The sequence below is a fragment of the Podarcis pityusensis genome (assembly GCF_964106645.2).
Source record: "Podarcis pityusensis genome assembly, chromosome: 6".
Taxonomy (NCBI): domain Eukaryota; kingdom Metazoa; phylum Chordata; class Lepidosauria; order Squamata; family Lacertidae; genus Podarcis; species Podarcis pityusensis.
Genome location: NC_138030.1, coordinates 65,158,515 through 65,181,941, shown reverse-complemented (window position 1 = coordinate 65,181,941; position 23,427 = coordinate 65,158,515). Strand labels below are relative to the sequence as shown.

The 23,427-nt window shown below is 42.2% G+C and overlaps 1 protein-coding gene across 1 annotated transcript in view; it reads right to left on the bottom strand.

The window, feature by feature from the left end:
• The window catches only part of LOC308478862 (serine/threonine-protein kinase TNNI3K), a 158,133-nt gene that overhangs the window by 103,225 nt on the left and 31,481 nt on the right, over positions 1-23,427 (bottom strand). The window contains exons 7-11 of the mRNA XM_081008981.1: positions 19,893-20,031; positions 5,103-5,247; positions 4,899-5,003; positions 1,185-1,279; positions 98-247 (exon numbers count right to left, since the gene is read on the bottom strand). Coding sequence (XP_080865107.1) covers positions 98-247; positions 1,185-1,279; positions 4,899-5,003; positions 5,103-5,247; positions 19,893-20,031 — 634 coding nt within the window. The remainder of the gene's footprint in view (positions 1-97; positions 248-1,184; positions 1,280-4,898; positions 5,004-5,102; positions 5,248-19,892; positions 20,032-23,427) is intronic.

Here is a 23,427-nt window from a genome sequence, read left to right as displayed (position 1 = left end):
TACGCTCTCGTGTGCTTTCCAAGCTGCAATGTTTGTATTATGTATATTATGTTTGTAATATAAAAGTATCCCCCCCCCCGCCCCACAACTGCTGTACCTTTCTCATAGGCCCACATCAAGCAGGTCTGCTCATCTTTCTCACCACTAGACCTGCTGGGATCGCAGGCAACCAGATTCATATCAGCTCCATTGTCTAGTAAAAATTGAACGAGACGGATATGGCCATGATAGCAAGCAGAATGCAACCCTAGAAAATTAAAGGTGGGAAAGGGAGATTGGCTGTCATCCAAATTTCCACAACACTGTAAAAGCATTTGTAGAAGACCAACAAAACTCATCTATGGATTAGGAATATAGGAACGCTCCCCCAACCCGCAAGCTCCAGGAGCGACGGCAAGGCTGCACAACCTTGCCTCCGCTCCCGGACCTGTTCTGGGGGCTGGGGTCAGGGGAAGGTCGGGCCCCAGCCCCAGCCCCGCGGCTAAAAACGAAGCCGCGCGCAGCCTTTCCTGGCTGGAGAGGTTGTGCGTGGCTAAAGAGGAAGCCAAGACAGTCAGCGGGATGGATCCCGCTGGCTATCTTGGCTTCTTTGCTCTTTGGGGCTGGGGGGGGCATAATTTTTTTTCTTTATTTCCGCCCCTAAAAACTAGGTGCGCCCTATGGTCCGGTGCGCCCTATGGAGCGAAAAATATGGTAATTTTTGCGGGTCTTTTTGTCTTCAAAAACTCCCTCAAACAGGGCTGCTTACAAAGCATGCTTTCTCTGCTCCTGATATAATAGGCTCTTGGCATCAGGTACCAACAGGTGTTGCATAAGTTCCAGATGCACCCTGGATGGTACAGTTCTATTTAGGGGAAGATGAGCATCTTCTGCTTTAGCAGTTCCATCAGAACCATGGGGGAAAGGTGTTAGAGAAGCCAACGGATGTCCTTTTTGGGTCTTGAACTAACATGAGAAATCACTCATAAGTTCCCACAATGGAAGTGGACTTGGAATAGCCATCTAGTGGCCCAATGGCAACAAGTGACACTCACAATTGTTTTGCTTGGTTTGTACAACGGCTTGTAAAAGGGGTAACATTTGCACTGCATGGGTGCTTGCAGAGCTGAGCAAAGAAGCTCCATTGTGCATGGCTTCTCCAAATGCCAACTCTACCTCTCTCACACAGACCTTCACAGTCTTACCTGTATGTCCATCTCTTCCTTGGTGGTTAAGACTCAACACATTTTGATCAAGGAGAAACTTGACTAGTTCTATGTTCTTGCCATAGGTACATGCACTACAATAGAAAAAAACCACCCTGTTTAAATCAAAAAGTCCCAGCTAATAAAACTGAATATAGGTAGTCAATAAATTATAAACATTGTAAATCGTATAAAAGCACCACAGAAAACTTTGTGTGTCTCAGGCCCCATCTACTCTTTTGTTTGCCCCATGATTCCAAGCCATGGGTCTGAGTTTTTCTTTTGTCCTGCCACTTTCTCCAGTGAAAACATGTTATTTATTACAGAATCTGAACAAACGTCAATCTGCAGAAAACCCGAACGTTTGTTCTGATCGAGTTGTAAACAGTGGGTTTTCCCAGGAAATGCAACAGGACTCTGGGACCCATGACTTGAAATAACAAATATGTAGGTGGGCCCTCAGAGAATGTTAGCCGATTTGAGACTCCTTCAGGTAGTGATAAAGGGCGATATCAAATCCAAACTCTTCTCTTCTTCTTCTCTTCCTTCCAAGAGCCTTCATGTGACAGGTTGTAGGACAGCTCAGTCAGTAGAGCACTAGACCAGGCATAGGCAAACTCGGCCCTCCAGCTGTTTGGGACTACAATGCCCATCACCCCGACCACTGGTCCTGTTAGCTAGGGATCATGGGAGTTGTAGTCCCAAAATTACACCCTGCACTAAACTCTAAATCTTAAGGTTGTGGGTTTGAGCCCCACGTCGGGCAAGAAATTCCTGCATTGCAGGGGATTGGACCAGATTACCCTTGGGATTGGACCAGTTGACTCTTGGATAGTCCCTTCCAACTCTACAAATTTGTGATTCTATTATTCTGAAACCTGTGGTTTACAATGAGCAGACCAGGCCCTGCTCCAAGGGCCTTTGCTGAGCAAAATAAGAACCAGCTGAAAAGACCAAGGCTTTTATTAGGCTTGACCTGAGGGTATTGCATGCGGTCCCTGGCCAAGTTCATGGTTACCCTGGCCTTTCTCTTCCCTTTCTGACATATGTCTGGTTTTTCCTGGACACATCCAGAATTACAATGGCGAAATTACCACCCGGGTAAAATCAGCAAAATATCTGAGTTTTTGCAAACAACCAGGAAGCGTTTTGCAAAAAACAAACAAACAAACAAACAAACAAACAAACAAACCCTCAACAACTTTTTCTGTCTGGATTTTTACTTCTTGAAATATGGCAACTCGCAACATTTCTAAACCTTTTCAGGTGGTGTTCACTGATTTCTGCATTGTTTTAATATAGTCTGTATTTTGTTGTTAATATTGCTGTCTAACAGAGTAATCAAAACCTCAGCAGGGTGTAGTGGAGTATCATAGTCACTATTGCATCAGCAGCCCTGTTGCTCATCCTGGCTGGGGTTCTCCAGGTGAGGTGCAGTCAAATACCTCCTCACACCTACACTAGGTAAAGGTAAAGGGACCCCTGACCATTAGGTCCAGTCGTGGCCGACTCTGGGGTTGTGGCGCTCATCTCACTCTATAAGCCGAGGGAGCCGGTGTACAGCTTCTGGGTCATGTGGCCAGCATGACTAAGCTGCTTCTGGTGAACCAGAGCAGCACACAGAAACACCGTTTACCTTCCCGCTGGAGCGGTACCTATTTATCTACTTGCACTTTGACGTGCTTTTGAACTGCTAGGTTGGCAGGAGCAGGGACCGAGCAACGGGAGCTCACCCCATCACGGGGATTCGAACCGCCGACCTTCTGATCGGCAACTCCTAGGCTCTGTGGTTTAACCCACAGCTACACTAGCCTGGAACAATCTAGTAGATCATGGGCCAGCTTAATGCCTATCCTTGAGCAACCCATTTGGGGGCTTTCCTTAGGTCACCAGTGCGCTTTTGGTGGGCAGAACAGAGAGCTCTACAGTTCTGGGTCTCCATTCACTCCACTCAACCTCCTCCAGTACAGAAGATCAAAAATCTGGAGGCAAACACTCCTCCAAGACCTACCTGGAAGTCAGCATAACACAGCAAAGATTTATGCATGTGCCCACTTGGAAACAGATCCAGTGGTACCTCAGGTTAAGTACTTAATTTGTTCTGGAGGTCCGTTCTTAACCTGAAACTGTTCTTAACCTGAAGCACCACTTTAGCTAATGGGGCCTCTCGCTGCCGCTGTGCAATTTCTGTTCTCATCCTGAAGCAAAGCTCTTAACCTGAGGTACTATTTCTGGGTTAGCGAAGTCTGTAACCTGAAGCATCTGTAACCCAAGGTATCACTGTAGTCTGTCTTGGAGCTGTTCACCTGATCCTTGAGTGTACACACATTTTTTAAACTTTTCATGTTACAGTTTTGTTCTAGGGGTTGTCATTTCAAACAGTGAAAATCAGAACAGAAAAGTCCAGGGAAATCCTGGACGTATGGCAATGCTACTAGCTGTGTCAGATATTGTTAGATTAGGAGGACAAGAAGCTGGTTGGAGAAAGCCTTCTGTGCTGGCCATGACCTGAGTGAAAAAATTACCTTGGGAGGACTGTTTGATCACCCTTTTTCATTCTGTTTCATTACCTGTCCACAGAGCATTTGATCTGCCAAATTGGGGGGGTCTCTCTGCAGCTCTTTGTTTTGTAGAAAAGTCTTATACGCTGCATTTTTCTTGCTATTTATTTTGGGTGTTCATTGTTTGATTAATCCATGTTGGATTCTATTATTGTGTTTTTGAACATGAGCTCTGCAAATACTATGGAAGGGCTGAATATCAATATCTTTTAAATGGAGACATAAAGGTCATATATACTACGTCTTGCCACCTTACTATTTTGCAGGGACTTTTGTAAGTTTCCAACTTTAAGCTCCTACGCAAGAAACAGACAATTATAATAAATATTTGATTTCATGACACACTGATATCCTTCTTATATTATGTCTACGTAGCAGATGGTGGTAACAATGTTTTTTTGTGAAAATCCAAAGAATTCTTGTGGAAGCTTGATCATTTTAAGGAGGAAGCCAGAAAACTCAATTACAGATTTTATTGCCAGCACACTTCAATAAGAAATACTTCCCAGATGTTTGAAAGATCAAAATACATGTTACCATATTAATTACTATTTCCACAGCACAGTTAGTATTCAAAATGCTTTACAGGTTGCATTGTTCACATCCTCGCACCCTTTACAGCTGAGGAAATGACTTTGAGGCTCCCACTGTATGTCATGCGGAGATTCTTTCCTCTGTGATTTTCTGTAACTCAAAGCAGCCTACTGTAAGTAGACTGTATCTGTGGGAAAAGACTGGAAAGGGAATGACTCCTTTTCCAGATCAAAATTTGCCTCTCTATACTGATATTTTTTTACCTCTGAAAAGAAAGTTATAGAGCAGGTTTGGGGACTCAAGTATTTCTTCTTCCTACAGGCATCTGGTTAGCCCAGGCATCCCCAAACTTGGCCCTCCAGATGTTTTGGGACTACAAGTCCGATCACCCCTAGCTAACAGGATCAGTGATCAGGGATGATGGGAATTGTAGTCCCAAAACAGTTGGGGGAGCAAGTTTGGGGATGCCTGGGTTAGCCACTGTGAGAGGCGGCTTGTTGACTAGTTGGGTTATTGGCTGATCCAGCAGAGAACCCAACACTTTCTGAGGCAGACTTCCTGTGCTGTAACCTTCTCAAGTGAGGGGGCAAAGCGGGCACAGGCATATAAAATGGCCTACCTGTGAAAGGCAGTTTCACTGAATATATTCTCCTTGGTGAGACTTTCTGTCCCTGAGAGTTGAATTAATTCCTTTACAACTTCGAACTTTCCATTGTAGCAAGCACTAGGGAGAAAAAGTGTCAGCTTAGTGTTTTTAAATAGTATGAGAAGATGAACCACAATGGAGGCCGAGCAGAACAGCCCTGCAGTGCTCATTACTCACAGGTGCAAAGGTGTGTCTCCATAAATATTAACCACATGGGGCTGGACTTCAAAATTACTTTGGAGCAAGAACTTGACGATATCATGGTGCCCAAATCGAGAGCAGAAATGTAGGGGAACGTGGTCTTCATTGTCCTGAGCATTCACTGTCATTGAATCAGAAAGAGAGAGAGAGAGAGAGAGAAATTAGCAGGTCATCTTCAAAGAAAGCTTTCCTCACAGATCACAGATGTGGCAGATAGCTCATGAACTACCAATTGGACCACCCGTGAGAATGAACCTGCTCAATCCACACCACATAATTCCAGCAGCAGAAGGTGCCTCCATAGCAAAGAGTTCTAAGCCGGCCCAGAAAAGGGAACCAAAAGTGAACTCTGCAGAGGAAGGCAATATGCCCACAATGTAAACATACTCAAATCAAGATTAGGATCAGCTTGTGAATCTAATGTGGAGGGACATTTCCTTCAAACCCAAAAAAGAGCATACTCTGAGAACTTTAAGCAACACAATCCTCTTTGGAGGCATTTGGATCATGAAACTGGAGCAGAGGAAAGAGTTACACACACACTCTTATTTCCTCAGTAAAATGAAAACATTATTGGTTGACTCAGAGGCCTCCATGTTGTACACATGGACATATCACAGTTGTGGCAGGGGGAAATGAAGTTGGGAAACTGGAACAGGCAGCTACTCAATGCTTTGCTCCTTATCCAAATTGAGGCAGTTATCGATGGCTCCATTTGTTCTTTAAAATAATATCAAGAAACCTGCCACAACATCTCGTTTGGCCAAGGCAAACACTCTAGCCACTGCAGCACCCTGACCCTCAAATATTTTGACTGACTGATAAAGGATTTGTACTCTGAAGCTGCTCCTTGATGCCATTTTCTTGTAATTGCTTAGATTGTAATCAGTTATTGCTGCAGCAATATTTATTGAATATCATGGTGAGGTTTTTCAGTCAAGGAAAATAAGAAAGCATTGTTGAATTAACGACCTTTTCAAAGAAACCTTGCTGCCTGCATATTAACAGTGCAGAGCAAAAATGATGATCCAAAAGGCAGGAATTAAAAGGAAACAAGCACCTGGGTTATTACAAAATGAATGAGAAAGCAAAGCTATTTGATATTAAAGAGCAATGTTCTGTGGCATGGAAAATCCAGACCTACTTTGAAATAGATTAATGCTGTTACTGCAGATCAACAGTAAAACAAAAGTACCAAGAGCAATTTCAAATACTTATTTGAATCGTGGGGCGTGGTGTGGGGGAGGGATGAACATTAGGACGGAAGGAAGCATATAAAAACAAGAAGTGATAGAGATTCACCATCTCTGTAGATGTTGGTGGGGAATCTTCATTGGGAAACATTCTCCTCCATTGCCTTCTATCCCACTACTCCTGAAAGCCTTTCTGGAGAGTGACCCCCTGTGTGGGACCCAGGTGACTGTTGGATGAGGGGTGAACTGACAAAATCAGACAGAGGCATCTTGTGTGAGCATAGTTATGCAAGCCTTCTGCTCTTGGTACTCGAGATCTCAGTTAGAAGCTATAATTGCTGCACAGATTAACCTCACTGGCTACTGTAGTCATCCCAGGGGCTACATTCTCTCAAGGACAAACGTATGCAGTCCACATTCCAATAGTGGGCGGGGAGGGGGCAGAGAAAAAAGGTGGGAAGATCAATAGACGTGATACTTAAAGGTAAAGGGACCCCTGACCATTAGGTCCAGTCGTGACCGACTCTGGGGTTGCGGCGCTCATCTCGCTTTATTGGCCGAGGGAGCCGGTGTACAGCTTCCGGGTCATGTGGCCGGCATGACTAAGCTGCTTCTGGCAAACCAGAGCAGTGCACGGAAATGCCGTTTACCTTCCCGCCAGAGTGGTACCTATTTATCTACTTGCACTTTGATGTGCTTTCGAACTGCTAGGTGGGCAGGAGCTGGGACTGAGCAATGGGAGCTCACCCCGTTGCAGGGATTCGAACCGCCGACCTTCTGATCAGCAAGTCCTAGGCTCTGTGGTTTAACCCACAGTGCCACCCGCGTGATACTTACTTTTCTACCATAGGTGAAATTTCAACCTCAGAAAAGTTAGAGAGTTCTACACACACAAGCACAAACACACACTTGCATCCAGGCAAGCCAGAGACATTATCCCAGTTCAAATGACACCTTCCAGCCATGCAAAAGAACTCAAGGAGGCTGTGGAGCAGAGATTGTGAGGGATGTGGCCTGAGCAGAGTCCCAAGGGCTGGCTAGAGGGGCTCAGAGGACCACATTCAGCCCCTTGGTCCCGAGGCGCCCCCACTTTACCCTAGTCTTCAGCAGTTGACAGCTCACGAGGCAACTCCCCCAAATAAAAACAAGTGAGAAATGTCTTGAAAACACAGACATTTTGGATTTAGAAGGCTTTAATAATGTATTTGGATGGCATGCATATTTGTGGTATGATAAGGTCAAAGCACACAAAGCATTTAAAAATCATATTGTCAGGAAAGCACTGTTTAATGTCTGGACAAGATACAAGGACTTACTTGAAAATAAAACCCCAAGGTGGTTGTCACCGATGGAAGCGAAAGCTTTGAAAAAGCTCAATATGAAGGCCAAATGGCCGAAATATTGGGAAATTTTGGAACAAGAGGGAGACAGATTGAAATTGCAGAGTTTTGAAAAACTAAAAAATAAAGTGCGAGATTGGCTTCATTATTATCAGATAATGGAGGCATACAATTTGGACAAGAAAATTGGCTTCCAGGTGGAAAAATCAAAATTGGAAACAGAATTGTTAGAACCCAAAACCAAGATTTTGTCAAAGATGTATAACTTGCTGTTGAAATGGAATACTCAGGATAAAACGGTGAAATCTGCTATGATTAAATGGGCACAAGATGTTGGACATAATATAATGATGGCTGACTAGGAACAGTTATGGACCACAGGTATGAAGTTTATGGCATGTAATGCCTTAAGAGAGAATATTATGAAAATGATTTACAGGTGGTACATGACACCAGTCAAGCTTGCAAAAATCTATCATTTGCCCGATAATAAATGTTGGAAATGTAAAGAAACTGAAGGTACATTCTTTCACCTTTGGTGGACGTGCCCAAGGATTAAGGCCTTCTGGGAGATGATTTATAATGAAATGAAAAGGGTATTTAAATATACCTTCTTGAAGAAACCAGAGACCTTTCTCCTGGGCATGGTCGGCCAAATGGTGCCAAAGAAGGACAGAACTTTCTTTATGTATGCCACAACAGCAGCAAGAATACTTATTGCAAAGTATTGGAAGACACAAGATTTACCCACTCTGGAAGAATGGCAGATGAAGGTGATGGACTACATGGAACTGGCGGAAATGACTGGCAGAATCCGAGACCAGGGAGAAGAGTCGGTGGAAGAAGATTGGAAGAAATTTAAAGACTATTTACAGAAATACTGCAAAATTAATGAATGTTAGAATGATGTCAGAATGAAGTTAAGTGGTTTTAGTAGCAATGTTATAAAGGTGTATGTAAAAATGGATTGTTAACAGTTGAGAATCTAAAGCTATAATATATTAAGTTAAAGGATTAAGATAAAAATAAAGAGGGAAAGGAATTGCTGAATGAATCAATTGAACTGGAATACAAAAAAGGGAGGCGGGAGGAGGTCAGGGAAACAAGTAAATGAAATGTAAGGTATGGAAAGATTGATTGGTTTTTTAAGTTTTTTTATTTTTTATGTATTTTGTGTTTTCTCTTTTTTATTTTTATTTTTTTATATATATGTAACCTTTTTTGGGGAAACCTTAATAAATATCATTTAAAAAAATAAATAAAATAAAAACAAGTGAGAAGTCTAATTTCGTGATCAAATGTCACATTAAAAACGTTATGAAACTGGGAATTTCAAATAGTCACAACTCTTTGCTTCAGTCCCAATGAAAACTGCCCATGAATCCCTTTTTGATTGAAGGCAAAAAGGTGTCTAGCTGACTTCCAGGGTGGCGCCATCGGTAATGGCGGACTCCCTCTGATCTGGAGGGACCAGCTCCATGGGAAACGGGTCTTTTCCGCTACGGCGAAGCGGGGACCCATTCAAAAATCACAGGCGGATGAAGCCTGTGACCATTGGACTCGGCGGGCACCTTTAGCGCCCCCCCAACCCGCAAAGGAACCCACTAACAGGCTCCGGAGCGAAGAGGGGGAAGTGGCGCGGTGCTGAGAGTCAACTGCTTCTTCCGTGGAGTGAAGCGCACAGCCGTTGCCGGAGAGCGCTGCCTTTTTCCTGGGACAATTTGGCTTTTAAAACAGTCACCCGTGAGTACTTAAATTTCGGACAATTGGACTTTAAATAAGGATTTGTGAGCTGAAAGGAAAATTGGACTTAAAAGTTTATTTTAATTTGGCACTGAAACGGGAAGGTCTAAACAGGAAGTCAGCCTTCCGTTTCTTTGTAGATAGATTAAAGCAAAGACATGGCAAACTAGAGTTCTGAAAATCGCTTGTAAAGGATCAACTTTCATCATTTTAAATTGTTGAACCCCCTTCGGAAGCAGGAGAAGAGGGGGGGATTTTTTTCGGACTGTTTAAACCTGCAAAAGTGAGTGTAAAGCAAAGTAACTTTCCACCGTCTTGATCCTGGAGCGGGGTGTCAGGACTGACGTTTTTTGAAGCTCATTGACCAGAGACAAACGTTTCTGACAGATAGCTAAAAGAAGAGAAACATAGTGACTCCATTGTTCCCCTTCGGAACAAATATTGACAAAATATCTGAAAAAGGAAACTTTGTTGTTAGATCTGTTTTTAAAAGAAAAGAACAAACAGAAGTTCTTCCCCTAGAGGGAGCCTGTGAAACTGTAACCAATTCTGAATCGGGGAGCTTGCAGCTGTCACAGATTACGATCGTGGGAATAGACTTCTGACCTTGCAGGACAATGTATTCAGAAGCTCTGTTGTGTGTTTTCTGTAAAACAAGTGCCCTACTGGAACAGCTACATGAGAAGACGGATTTTATGACTGATGCGATCAGAAATTTTGGACAGGCAGTGGGAAATTATATAGAGCCCACCCAGGAATCAGATCAGGAGTGTGCCCTGACAGAACAGATGAAGGAAGAGGATGTTTCTGAATCTTGGGCGCCAGAGAAGGAGGGAGCTGTGGCCCAGCAGGAACACGAATTCTTGGATTTGACAAATGAACTTGGTAAAAGCCAGATTTGGAAAGATAAAGTTTGGTTTGGTTTGGAAATGGGGGGTTGGATAGACCCCCCTATGCAGGGAGGTTTGGACTTTTCAAGTCTGGCAATGGGCCGTGAGATGTTTGGGGTTGTGGGGGCTCTTAATTTTGGAGGGACTTTGAAACATGTTCTTAAATACCACATGGAGCTTAGTCTGGACTATGGAAAAGGGGCTGATTTGTCGAGATGGGTCAAAAGCATTTTCAAGCTGGAGTTCCCAAGAGTGAAAGGAGCAGGAGATAAAGGAAAATACAGGTATAAATATGAAGAAGAGCTGCGGAAGGGACATGGAAGGGACTTAAGGGCCTCGGACATAAGATTGCCAGATTAATGCGCTAGATTGATGAGATAGAAAGGACTGACAGAACCCGGGACCAGGAGGAAGAGACGCTGGATGAAGATTGGACTGTTTCTTTTTTGTTACTTTTTTATTAGGATTGTTTTATAAAATTGATGAATGTTAGAAAAATGTTGGAACGAAATTATTTGGCTTTAGCAAAAATGTTTAAAGAATTATGTAAGAATATTATGGTTATGAGAAATTGGTAAAAATAAGATTTAAGTTTTAAGCTTTAAGGTTTTTATAGTAAGATAAGATTAAAATAGAGTAAGGTAAAGTAATGACAGAATATTATGAAGTATGGAAAGGATTTGCTGCGACAATTAATAACCAGGATACAAAAAAAGGGGGGAGGAGGAGGAGGTCAAAGAAAGAAGGTAATGACAGTTAAGGATTTGAGAATATTGGATTTGTTTTTAAATGTTTGTAGTATATTTTTATTTTTTGAGCGTGTTGTGCTATTTTTTGATTTTGATTTTTATTAATCTGTATTGTTTGACTGTGGTTTGTTTTTTCTTTGTTTTTTCTTTCTCTTTTTCTTCTTTGTTTTCTTTTGTAATTCAAAAATTTTCAATAAATATCATTTTTTTTAAAAAAGGTGTCTAGCTCTCAGTAGAGTACAATCCCAGAACTGTCTATCTTCTCTCTTGCGTACAATTCTCCATGAAAGGCATGTGATGGAACGGTCTAACCAGTAATAATATGGATGCATTACTTATTAGCAGCAGTGTGAGCTCATCACAGCATATATCCTGCATGTACTCCATCATTTATAGAAGGAGATACTTCAAAAATGTTTTAGAGAGAATTTTAAAGCAGTGCATTGGCATAGCTCTTGCATCTTGATACCCGTAAAACCAGTTGCCTTAGTTACCAGGAGTAAAAAGTGTAGAAGGCAAAAGGAACAGAAAGAGTGAGGGGGGAGGGAATGAATATAGTTAAAATGCTTCTTAAAAACAGCTAATCCTACCAAAGGTTCGGTTCAAATAACAAGGCCTCAAAGAAGTGTTACTTCCAAGTATTTTTAAAAAAATAAAAAATCCATCTATGCCAATAATCTGGCAATAAGTGTGCATCAAAGGATTTGGAGTGCTGCCCACAGTTCTTTGCTGGATTCACGCATTATTTCAGTTGGCAGCCAATGTCCCAGGTGCACTTTTGAAAACCTCCGGTCTTTGACATATTTGCTTATATGAAAGATGAAGCAGGTGAGCAAAAAAAATAGGCAATTCATAACGGATTTCCATTTTAGCAGCATATTCTGCATAATATTCCTAGTGTAAAAGTCATCAGGAGGAAATCAGGCAAGGGACATGGGACAGGGTGCATAATATTTCTTGCTGCTGTGCCTACCTGTTTGCATAAGGAAAATCTTAGCTGAGAGCCGTTTGTATGGGTGAGGAAAAGCAAATGATGGGCTGGATGTGAATGGCATAATAAATGAATGCATATAGCCTGGATGGCAATCAGGTTAAAAAAGACTTGGTGAAAATAGCTCTGATGGGTATAATACGATCTTATACTGGGAGGCAATAGGAAGTGGTAATGGATGTTGCTCATTGTTCTTGTTGTTTAGTCAATTAGTCATGTCCAAATCTTCGTGACCCCATGGACCAGAGCACGCCAGGCACTCCTGTCTTCCACTGCCTCCCGGAGTTTGGTCAAATTAATGTTGGTCGCTTCTATAACACTGTCCAACCATCTCGTCCTCTGTTGTCCCCTTCTCCTTGTGCCCTCAATCTTACCCAACATCAGAGTTTTTTTCCAGAGTCTTCCCTTCTCATGAGGTGGCCAAAGTATTGGAGCCTCAGCTTCAGGATCTGTCCTTCCAGTGAGCACTCAGGGTTGATTTCCTTCAGAATTGATAGGTTTGATCTTTTTGCAGTCCATGGGACTCTCAAGAGTCTCCTCCAGCACCACAATTCAAAATCATCAATTCTCCAGCGATCATCCTTCTTTGTGGTCCAGCTCTCACTTCCATACATCACTACTGGGGAAACCATAGCTTCAACTATACAGATCTTTGTCGACAAGGTAATGTCTCTGCTTTTTGAGATGCTGTCTAGATTTATCATAGCTTTTCTCCCAAGTAGCAGGCATCTTCTTGGGTAAACCACCAATAGGGGGTGCCCTATGACTTACATCAAATAGGGGCACCCTGAGGGGGTCTCCATAGGGACTGTGACATGGTCCTAGCCAATGTCCAGGCTTCAGACAGGATTCACACCTTGGATCCCTTTAGCAGGATACCCTTACTGAGGAGGGGCAGGCGAAGACTACAACCTCCCCTCCATACAAAGGCTTACCCAATGCCTATCCACCATACTGTCACTGTGTTTGAAGCAGATGCACACTACACCTAATGATGTACAGGAACAAACCTTGGGGCCATACATTGATATTCCCCCACCCATTACCTGTAGATCACAAGTGATCCATATGCACAATCTGCCAGCCCTAAAAATGGGTGGGTAGGGGATTGCAGGAGTGGGGGACACACCTGATATATGCCATACAGGGTTTATAGAGAAGGTGGGTTGGGAGGGGGGCCTCAAATGAGCTCAAGGCTCATTCTGAAACACACATTTTCCTAGTAAAATGTGAGACGGCTTATAAAAACATTGGAAGCATTCCCAAAAATCCTCTTCTCCAACTCTGTAACTTACACCAGTTCTTGTGAATAGCCCCAGGGTGAGAGGGAGAATGTAGCAGGTAAAAACTGTTTGACTCGCTTGCTCTTTGTCTCTGACACTGATATGAGACCTAATATGACCCTGAGCATGGAACTACTTCGGGCAAGCAATGTCCGAATTGAAGTCTGTGACATGCTCAAGGAAACACAGAAAGAAAGAAAGAAAAAAGAGGATAAGAATCTTTCAAGAAATATTCCAATTTACTATTGGACTCCCCACACAGTAAAGATTTTAAACATGAAACAGTGCTGGCAGCATCTGACCTTAACTTGAGAGAGTTCCTATTGTGTATGAATAAGACAGCCTGCTGTTGTATAATGGATTTTACAAAATCCAATATTGAGCTAAACAGTGACATTATAGTGCACTCCACTTACAACATGTGGGGTTACAAGAGACAGCTGGTTTTGGCAAATAAGAGCAGTCAAATGTGTCATAGATGAAAATGAATAAGGTGACTGTTCCTTCTGACCATCACAGGAAAACTAAATTTGCACCACCACGTCAGATATGAGACATTTGCTGCACATATTTTTAAAATAATGAAGACTTTTTGTTTTTGTTCTGATTTCTTTTATAACCCTCCACCCATAAATTAATGAGATTGAATGGATTTATAAGTGAACATATTGTGCAAATGACACATGCTGGAAATAAACTGATCTCTGCCCATATGTGGTATTATTTTTGAAAAGAGAATTTTTTAGCCCCAGGGAGCGGGGTTCAGTTATTCCCCATCTGGAGAATTATTCTGGCCATTTAATATCCATATCTGAGAATCCAAATCTTACCACAGAGCCTCTGCAAGTGAAGAACCACCTGACGTCTATATGTCTGTGGTTTACTAATAAACACAACTGTACTTGATCTAACTGCTGCAGACGGGTTTGGAAAATGCAGTTGAATAGTGACTTCACACACCCAGATGCTTTGCAGTGACGTTGACATGCAAAGGAATGGATGCTATAAATGATCCAGTGTGCAGAGACAGTTGACTAGGCCTACATTTCTAGCACACAAGAACTTTTGTTTGTGGGTATTGTCACTCTGTGGGGAGTAAAATACATTTCCCAGAATACTTTGGGGAAAGTCATGTGTTTTGAATGTATGGTATGTATACACAGCTATAGAGTAGAGGTTGCAGGCCTGCCCTTATCACAGAGCAATGTTCCCCCAAAGAGCACCCTCCACATTGCGGGACAGAAACCACCCATGGCAGAAATAAACCTTTGAGCCACTGTTGAGAGAAGCAGGTTTTTCCCCCTCTTCAGAACTCGCAAGACCTTGCAGTGACAAAGAAGCTTGTGACAGTCTCCTTCTTGACTCCATTTCAAGTGGAAGAAAGAAGGGAAAACCTTGACACTACCTTTCATTGTGCAAATGTTTAGCCACATTTGACAGCATTTTGACCTTTTTGTTCTGCCTCAACAGCCACCAGTCCTCTCCCTCAGCTTCCGTGACCTGATGTCTGGCTCTAAATGGCTGACCAGTCAAAACATGCTATACCGGATAGGTCAAAAGTACAGAGAGGCAACATGTGGTTGCGTTTCAGAGGACGCTTTCAAAACAGCTTGAGCTAATTGTAAATAATGAATTATTTTTTCCTTCTTTAATGCTTGCAACTCTATCCTCAGTTGCCATGGAGATTTGAAGTTTCAAAATGTGCCACTTTGAGGCTAAGACATTTTCGGCTTCCAGGTTCTCTGCTGCTCTCTCCATTTCCCAAGAAGATACAGATTTTAAAATAAATCATCTGTAGCGGTGTCCTGATTTCCTCTTCTTTAAGAATAAATTAACTTGCTGATAACAAGTCCTTTTCTGCTTTGTATGGTAGGTGCACATACCACTTCTTTTCCCCAGCCCCCAGTATTATAATTAGATTGGTTCGGTGCACACACATCAAGCTGTAAATATCAAGGGCTCTCGGTGGGGAAAAAGAGAGAGAATTACTTACAAATCTGAGTCATGCTGCTTCTACACTTTTTTTTATGAGGGAGTATGAGGTATGTAACACTGTCATGACTCACAGAGAATATGTTAGATTTACACTGGCAGGCACTGTTGAGTAGAGTGTGTTGTGTGTTTGTGTAGACCAATTTCCATGGCACTCTGACACTAGCAGGGTGATTACCTGTGGAAACAACCAATGTGAGGAATGAGGCTAAGCTTCTAGGCTATGTCTGAAAAAACAGATAAAATGTCCGTCCCCTCCCAAAAAAGTAAGTGTCCTATGGACCAATGCATTTTGTATTGGTCCAGAATTTACTAAGCAAGTGGGGGGATGGAGCTGCAGGCTGGCCAAAATCCTTAGTGGGCAAGGTGGTTGACAGCAGAGTTGCCTCTCCCCTGCCCAGCACAATCCCTATGCCTTCAAACTGCTTCAGTGACAGGTAGGCAATTGATAAGTCAAGGCTTACCATCACTACACCCCCTTTCTAGGGAACGTTACATTGGATGAATGTTGATCTGGTATACGGCTGTTAATGGCACAACTCCCCATCTGATAGGAGAACAGTAGACATAGGAATCTGCCCCAAAGTATTCTGTTCCCTTAAATCATTCTACTAGTTATTTCGTGTTGCCTGGAATTACCTCCCAAACCACCTGTTGAGTGGCACCTGTGTTTCTTGCTTCAAATCTTTCATCAAAAGTGGGACTTCCAAGGGAGGAACATGGCAGACTGAACATTTTTTTTGTTGGCAGTTTGCCGATGGAGATAATTGTGCGGTGATTGATGGTAGCCAAGCATAAATCTTGCTTACTGAATTCACTCTGGCGATAAGAGTGAACAGGGGATCAACCTCCTGTGCTCTGAAAAAGCACCAAGAGACTGAGAAGTTTTCAACTCCTGGGAACTCGGGTGGGGGGGTAACTGAATTATGAGCAGAGGAATCAACATCTTGCCAAAAAGCCAAGTAAGAGCGCTGGCGGGCATGAAGTCTGCAAAAGCCTCTGTCTCTTTATTCTCCGAGACAGTTATAATTTGTGACTGAGAGGTTTCTCTGTCTGCTGGTAGAAATTCACATCTGGTGTGCGAGCTACTTTCTGGCTGAAGGCAGAACAATAAGCATGCTCTAGCTGAAGTAAAAAATTCTTTCCTGTAGCACCTTAAAGACCAACTAAGTTAGTTCTTGGTATAAGCTTTCGTGTGCATGCACACTTCTTCAGATACACTGAAACAGAAGTTACCAGATCCTTCTATATATTGAGAAGGTGGGGAGGGGTATTACTTAGAAGGGTGGTGGGAATCGGAGATTGGCAGATAGCTGAGATGAGCCTGTTGACGACTCTTAACGACTGTAATAGGTCTTACAGGAAAAGGCAAGGGGTGAGAAGGTGAGAAATGGCTTAGTCATGTATAATGAGATAAGAATCCGATGTCTCTGTTCAGACCAGGTTTCTCTATTGTTTTAAGTTTGGTAATGAGTTGTAATTCAGCAGCTTCTCTTTCCAGTCTATTTCTGAAATTCCTTTGTAGTAAAACAGCTACTTTGAGATCTTGTATAGAATGTCCCGGGAGATTGAAGTGTTCTCCTACTGGTTTCTCTGTTTTGTGATTCTTGATGTTAGATTTATGTCCGTTTATTCTTTGGCGTAAGGTTTGGCCTGTTTGTCCAATATAGAGAGCTGAAGGACACTGTTGGCATTTGATGGCATACACAATGTTAGACGATGAGCAATTAAATAGTCCCGAGATGGTATGTGTGATGTTGTTGGGGCCAGTAATGGTGTTGTCCGGGTGTATGTGGCAGCAAAGTTGGCATCTGGGTTTATTGCAGGCTCTGGTGCCAGTGTCCGTGTTAAGTCTGGTTGTAGTATTATTGTGGGTTAGGAGTTGTTTAAGATTGGGTGGCTGTCTGTAGGCAATGAAAGGTCTTCCTCCCAGAGCTTGAGAAAGAGAACTGTCATTGTCCAGGAGAGGTTGTAGATCTCTGATGATGCGTTGAACTGTTTTAACTTGGGAGCTGTATGTGATGACTAGTGGAGTTCTGTTATTTTCTTTTTTGGGTCTGTCTTGCAGCAAGTTCTCTCTGGGTATCAGTCTGGCTCTGTTGATCTGTTGTCTAACTTCATCTGCTGGGTATTTTAGTTCTGAGAAGGTTTGCTGTAGATCTCTTAGGTGAGAGTCTCTGTCTGTAGAATTGGAACAGATGCGGCTGTAACGTAGTGCCTGGCTATATACAATGGACTGTTTGGTATGTTTGGGATGGTAGCTAGAGGCATGTAGATATGTTTGTCGGTCAGTTGGTTTACGGTATAAGGTGGTGTCTATGCGTCCATCCTGTATTTTTATAGTAGTGTCCAAAAAATGTATTTCTTGCATAGATTGATTCATTGTAAGGTTGATTGTGGGGTGAAAATCATTGAATTTCTGGTGAAAGGTGTCCAGGGTCTGTTGACCATGTGTCCAGATGATAAAAATATCGTCAATGTATCGTAGGTACAAGAGAGGTTTGAGTGGGTAGGAGTTTAGGAAACGTTGTTCTAAATCTGCCATGAAGATGTTGGCATACTGTGGGGCCCCCACAGTATGCCAACATCTTCATGGCAGATTTAGAACAACTCCTTACAATGAATCAATCTATGCAAGAAATACATTTTTTGGACACTACTATAAAAATACAGGATGGACGCATAGACACCACCTTATACCGTAAACCAACTGACCGACAAACATATCTACATGCCTCTAGCTACCATCCCAAACATACCAAACAGTCCATTGTATATAGCCAGGCACTACGTTACAGCCGCATCTGTTCCAATTCTACAGACAGAGACTCTCACCTAAGAGATCTACAGCAAACCTTCTCAGAACTAAAATACCCAGCAGATGAAGTTAGACAACAGATCAACAGAGCCAGACTGATACCCAGAGAGAACTTGCTGCAAGACAGACCCAAAAAAGAAAATAACAGAACTCCACTAGTCATCACATACAGCTCCCAAGTTAAAACAGTTCAACGCATCATCAGAGATCTACAACCTCTCCTGGACAATGACAGTTCTCTTTCTCAAGCTCTGGGAGGAAGACCTTTCATTGCCTACAGACAGCCACCCAATCTTAAACAACTCCTAACCCACAATAATACTACAACCAGACTTAACACGGACACTGGCACCAGAGCCTGCAATAAACCCAGATGCCAACTTTGCTGCCACATACACCCGGACAACACCATTACTGGCCCCAACAACATCACACATACCATCTCGGGACTATTTAATTGCTCATCGTCTAACATTGTGTATGCCATCAAATGCCAACAGTGTCCTTCAGCTCTCTATATTGGACAAACAGGCCAAACCTTACGCCAAAGAATAAACGGACATAAATCTGACATCAAGAATCACAAAACAGAGAAACCAGTAGGAGAACACTTCAATCTCCCAGGACATTCTATACAAGATCTCAAAGTAGCTGTTTTACTACAAAGGAATTTCAGAAATAGACTGGAAAGAGAAGCTGCTGAATTACAACTCATTACCAAACTTAAAACAATGGAGAAACCTGGTCTGAACAGAGACATCGGATTCTTATCTCATTATACATGACTAAGCCATTTCTCACCTTCTCACCCCTTGCCTTTTCCTGTAAGACCTATTACAGTCGTTAAGAGTCGTCAACAGGCTCATCTCAGCTATCTGCCAATCTCCGATTCCCACCACCCTTCTAAGTAATACCCCTCCCCACCTTCTCAATATATAGAAGGATCTGGTAACTTCTGTTTCAGTGTATCTGAAGAAGTGTGCATGCACACGAAAGCTTATACCAAGAACTAACTTAGTTGGTCTTTAAGGTGCTACAGGAAAGAATTTTTTACTTCGACTATGGCAGACCAACACGGCTACCCATCTGTAACTGGAACCATGCTCTAGCTGTTTGAGCCAAGGAAGTTTTAAATGATCAAGAGAGTTCAGAGTGCTAAGAATTTTCATTTTCTTTATTTTTAATTATCTGTTTTCTCGGTGAAAGTGTTGCCTTCAAATCAAAAGTATTTTGTCACGTCATACTTCCTCCATGGGAACGGAATGTGTTTTGAGAAGAGCTAATGCTGTGAATGGAGATACGATGAGACTGAATTGTTAATAAGATCAAGAACATTTGGTATGGAAAATATGTCATTGGACATTCCACTGGCTGTTGATACCCTTCAGGAAATGGGGGAGAAAGGAAGAAAGAATACGAATATAAACCAAGAGGTTTGAGAGGTCAGAAATCCTGAAGTTCACAAACTGGTTTGAAATAACAATTTAAATTATGGGCTGGCAGGTAAGGTGGGAGAGGAAAGGGTCATGCCACTGACCAACAGAGAGATGGGTGAGGTAGCAGAGAAGTCTACAGGGGTGAACCAGCAGAAGGACCAGATTGGCTCTACCAATGCACCTGTGAAGTGCTGACTCCCTTTCCTGTCCAGTAAGCAGCAATGATGCTGTTGCCAAAAGACCAGGTGTGCCGTGATACCCCCACTCACTGGCTCCTGCTGGTTGCAGGACTCTAAAACAGAACCTCAGTGTTACGTTTCTGACAACTTACCATCAGCCTTGGAGCCCTCCTCTAACAGAAGTTTTGCAATGTTGAGAAATCCTTTCGCTGAAGCCAAATGAAGGGGCCTGTCTCCAACTTCTCCACTGACGTTCACATCAGCACCAAATTTCAGCAGGAGTCGGGTTACCTATCAACATGGAATTAAAATGGTAAGTAATGTTAGTGTTTTTCATGAAATCACAGGACAATATATATAGGCTGTATACCTTAACTTTTGAAAATTGTGATTTGTGTAACGTCCAGAACATGTTATATCTATCCACCATCATGAGAACAAGGCCTGTATTTATAATTAAATTGTATGTTGATAGAATACTTGCTTTGTAGCATCAGTTGCAATTCTGTTTCAGAAATGCTGCAGATGGTAAGAGGATGGAAACAGCTACAAGCCTATTAATTTAACTGACCCGAGTAACAAAATAAAGTAAAATGCCCATGAATTAGATACGTCCAGGCTATAGGTCGCCCCCCCAAAAAAGCCGAAACCCTTATCACAAAAGCACCATATGCATTTTAGCATACATTTTACAAAACTGTGACTATTTGTTGAAAAGCAACATACCAAAATAAACCAGCTTTTCAGCCTTTCACATGGAGGGATAAAAGGATGAATACACACACACACACACACACACACACACACACACACACACTTGTACATACCATTACTGAATGCATTATTATAATATTGTCACCTATCTGTTTCATTGGACACACTCTCCAAATCATTTTTGTTTTGTTTTTTATAAAATATTTATTGAAATTTTCAAAGTGTTACAACATAAAATAAAAGCAGAAGAAAATGCAAAATAAAAATAGTTAACAAAGTAGAAAAAGAGGAAAAAAAAAACCCTTCCAACCATACGAATACAAATTCAAAAATAAGAAAAAAGACACACACAAAAAAAACAAAAATACAATTTAAGAACATTTAAAAACAAATTCATTATTCTCGAATCCTCAACTGTCATTACCTTCTTTCTTTGACCTCCTCCTCCTCCCTTTCTTTGTATCCTAGTTATTAATTATCCCAGCAAATCCTTTCCATATTTCATAATATTCTGTCATTACATTACCCTAAACAGTTTTAATCTTATCTTTCTATAAGAAAATAAACCTTAAAGCTTAAAACTTAAATCTTATCCTTACCAACTTCTCATAACCATAATATTCTTTCATAATTCTTTAAACATCTTTACTAAAGCCAAGTAATTTCATTCCAACATTTTTCTGACATTCATCAATTTTATAAAACAGTTCTAATGGTAGAAAAAAGAAATACAAACAGATCCAATCTTCATCCAACGTCCCTTCCTCCTGGTTCCGGGTTTTGTCAGTCCTTATTATCCCATCGATCTGGCCCATTAACCTGGCAACCTTATATCCGAGGCCCTCAAGTCTCTTCCATGTCCCTTTCGCAGCTCTTCTTCATATTTGTAACTGTATTTTCCCTTGTCTCCTGCTCGTGGTAACCCCAGCTTGGCAATATTTTTAACCCTTCTCGACAGATCAGCCCCTTTTCCATATTCAGCACTGAATTCCATATGGTATTTAAAAGCATGTTTCAAAGACCCTCCAAAATTAAGAGCCCGCACCATCCCAAACATCTCATGGCCCATTGCCAGATTTGAAAAGTCCACACATCCCAGCATAGGGGGGGTCAATCCAGCCCCCCCATTTCCAAGCCAAACCAAACTTTTTCTTTCCAAATCTGGCTTTTTCCAAGTTCATTTGTCAAATCCAAAAACTCACATTCCTGTTGGGCCTGTTCTGTCAGGACACACTCCTGATTTAATTCCTGGGTGGGCTCCACATATTTTCCCACGGTCTGTTCTAAATTTCCCACTGTCTGTTCAAAATTTCTAGTCGAAGTCATCATCAAATTCACCTTCTCATGTAACTGTTCCAGTAGGGCATTTGTTTTGTAGAAAGCACACAACAAAGCTTCTGAATACATTGTCCTGCAAGGTCAAATGCCTATTCCCACGATTGTAATCTGTAAACAGCTGCCGGCTCCCTGGAGTTGGTTACAGTTTCACAGTCTCCCTCTAGGGGGAAAACTTCTATTTGATCTTGCAACAAAGTTTCCCTTTTTGAGATACTTTGTCAATATTTGTTCCTTTGAAATGCGAAGGGAAACAGTGGAATCACTATGTTTCTCTTCTTTTAGCTATCTGTCAAAAACATTTGTCTCTGGTCAATGAACTTCAAACGTCAGTCCTGACACCCCGCTCCAGGATCAGGACGGAGGAAAGTTGCTTTACTTTAAACTCACTTTAAACAGTCCAAAAAAGATCCCCCTTCTTCTCCTGCTGTCGAAGGGGGGGTTCCACAATTTTAAATGATGAAATCCAATCCTTTAAAAGCGATTTTCTGAGCTCTAGTTTACGTTGTCTTTGATTTATTCTGTCTACAGAAGAACGGAAGGCTGACTTCCTGTTTAGACCTTCCCGTTCCGTACCAAATTGAAATAGATTTTAAAGATCCAATTCCTTTCTGCTCGCAAGTCCCCATCTAATGTCCAGTTGTTCAAAATCTAAGTACTCACGGGTGCTTATTTTAGAGTCCAAATTGTCCCAGGAAAAAGGCAGCGCTCTCCGGCAACGGCTATGCAGCTTCGCTCCACAGAAATAGCAGTTGACTCACAGCACCGCGCCACTTCCCCCTCTTCACTTCGGAGCCCGTTAGTGGGTTCCTTAGCGAGTTGGGGGGCGCTAAAGGTGCCCGCCGAGTCCCATGGTCACAGGCTTCATCTGCCTGTGATTTTTGAAAGGGTCCCCGCTTCACCGTAGCGGAGAAGACCCGTTTCCCGTGGAGCTAGTCCCTCCAGTTCAGAGGGAGTCCGCCATTGCCGATGGCGCCACCCCGGAAGTCTCTCTCTCCAAATCATTTTTGGAAACCATTCTCCACCTTCATCTAAGTAGTAGTGTAATGAAATGGAAAATATATCCCACCTGGGGTCAGCATCTTCCGGCTTAGACTAAAACTCACACCTCAACAGGAATCTGTCTCCACCTAGCCCTTATTTTGGTACATAGGGAAGCACAGGCAGTCAAGCAGCCATCCCATGAAATTAAGCCAAGGGCCACATGCTGTCTTCGGATGAGATAATCTAAACAGTCCACTGAGGCAACAGTATTTTAAGAACCACAAAAGGAACAGAATGCAACTTCAGGGGAGCACCTCAAAATTCATTGCTTTGCCTCAAAAGATTTGGGGGTCATGAACCCTTGCTTGTCTGGAGCACTTAGGACAATATCCATGAGTTGGGCCCCAGGATCCCCTAATAACACTGCAAAAAAACAAAAAAACAACAACTCTGAGGAAGTCTTCAGTACATGCATACGTAAACCCAAACCAGCACTGATATAATGTGTTGCCTCCAGTATTAATTCTACTCAGCAGACTCACTGAAATCAACAGATATGACTGACTTAGGTTGATCAATTACAATGGGTTTTCTCTGAGTACAACTTAGTTTGATGTCAACCAAAGGTACTGTTAAACCTGTAACATTCTGCAA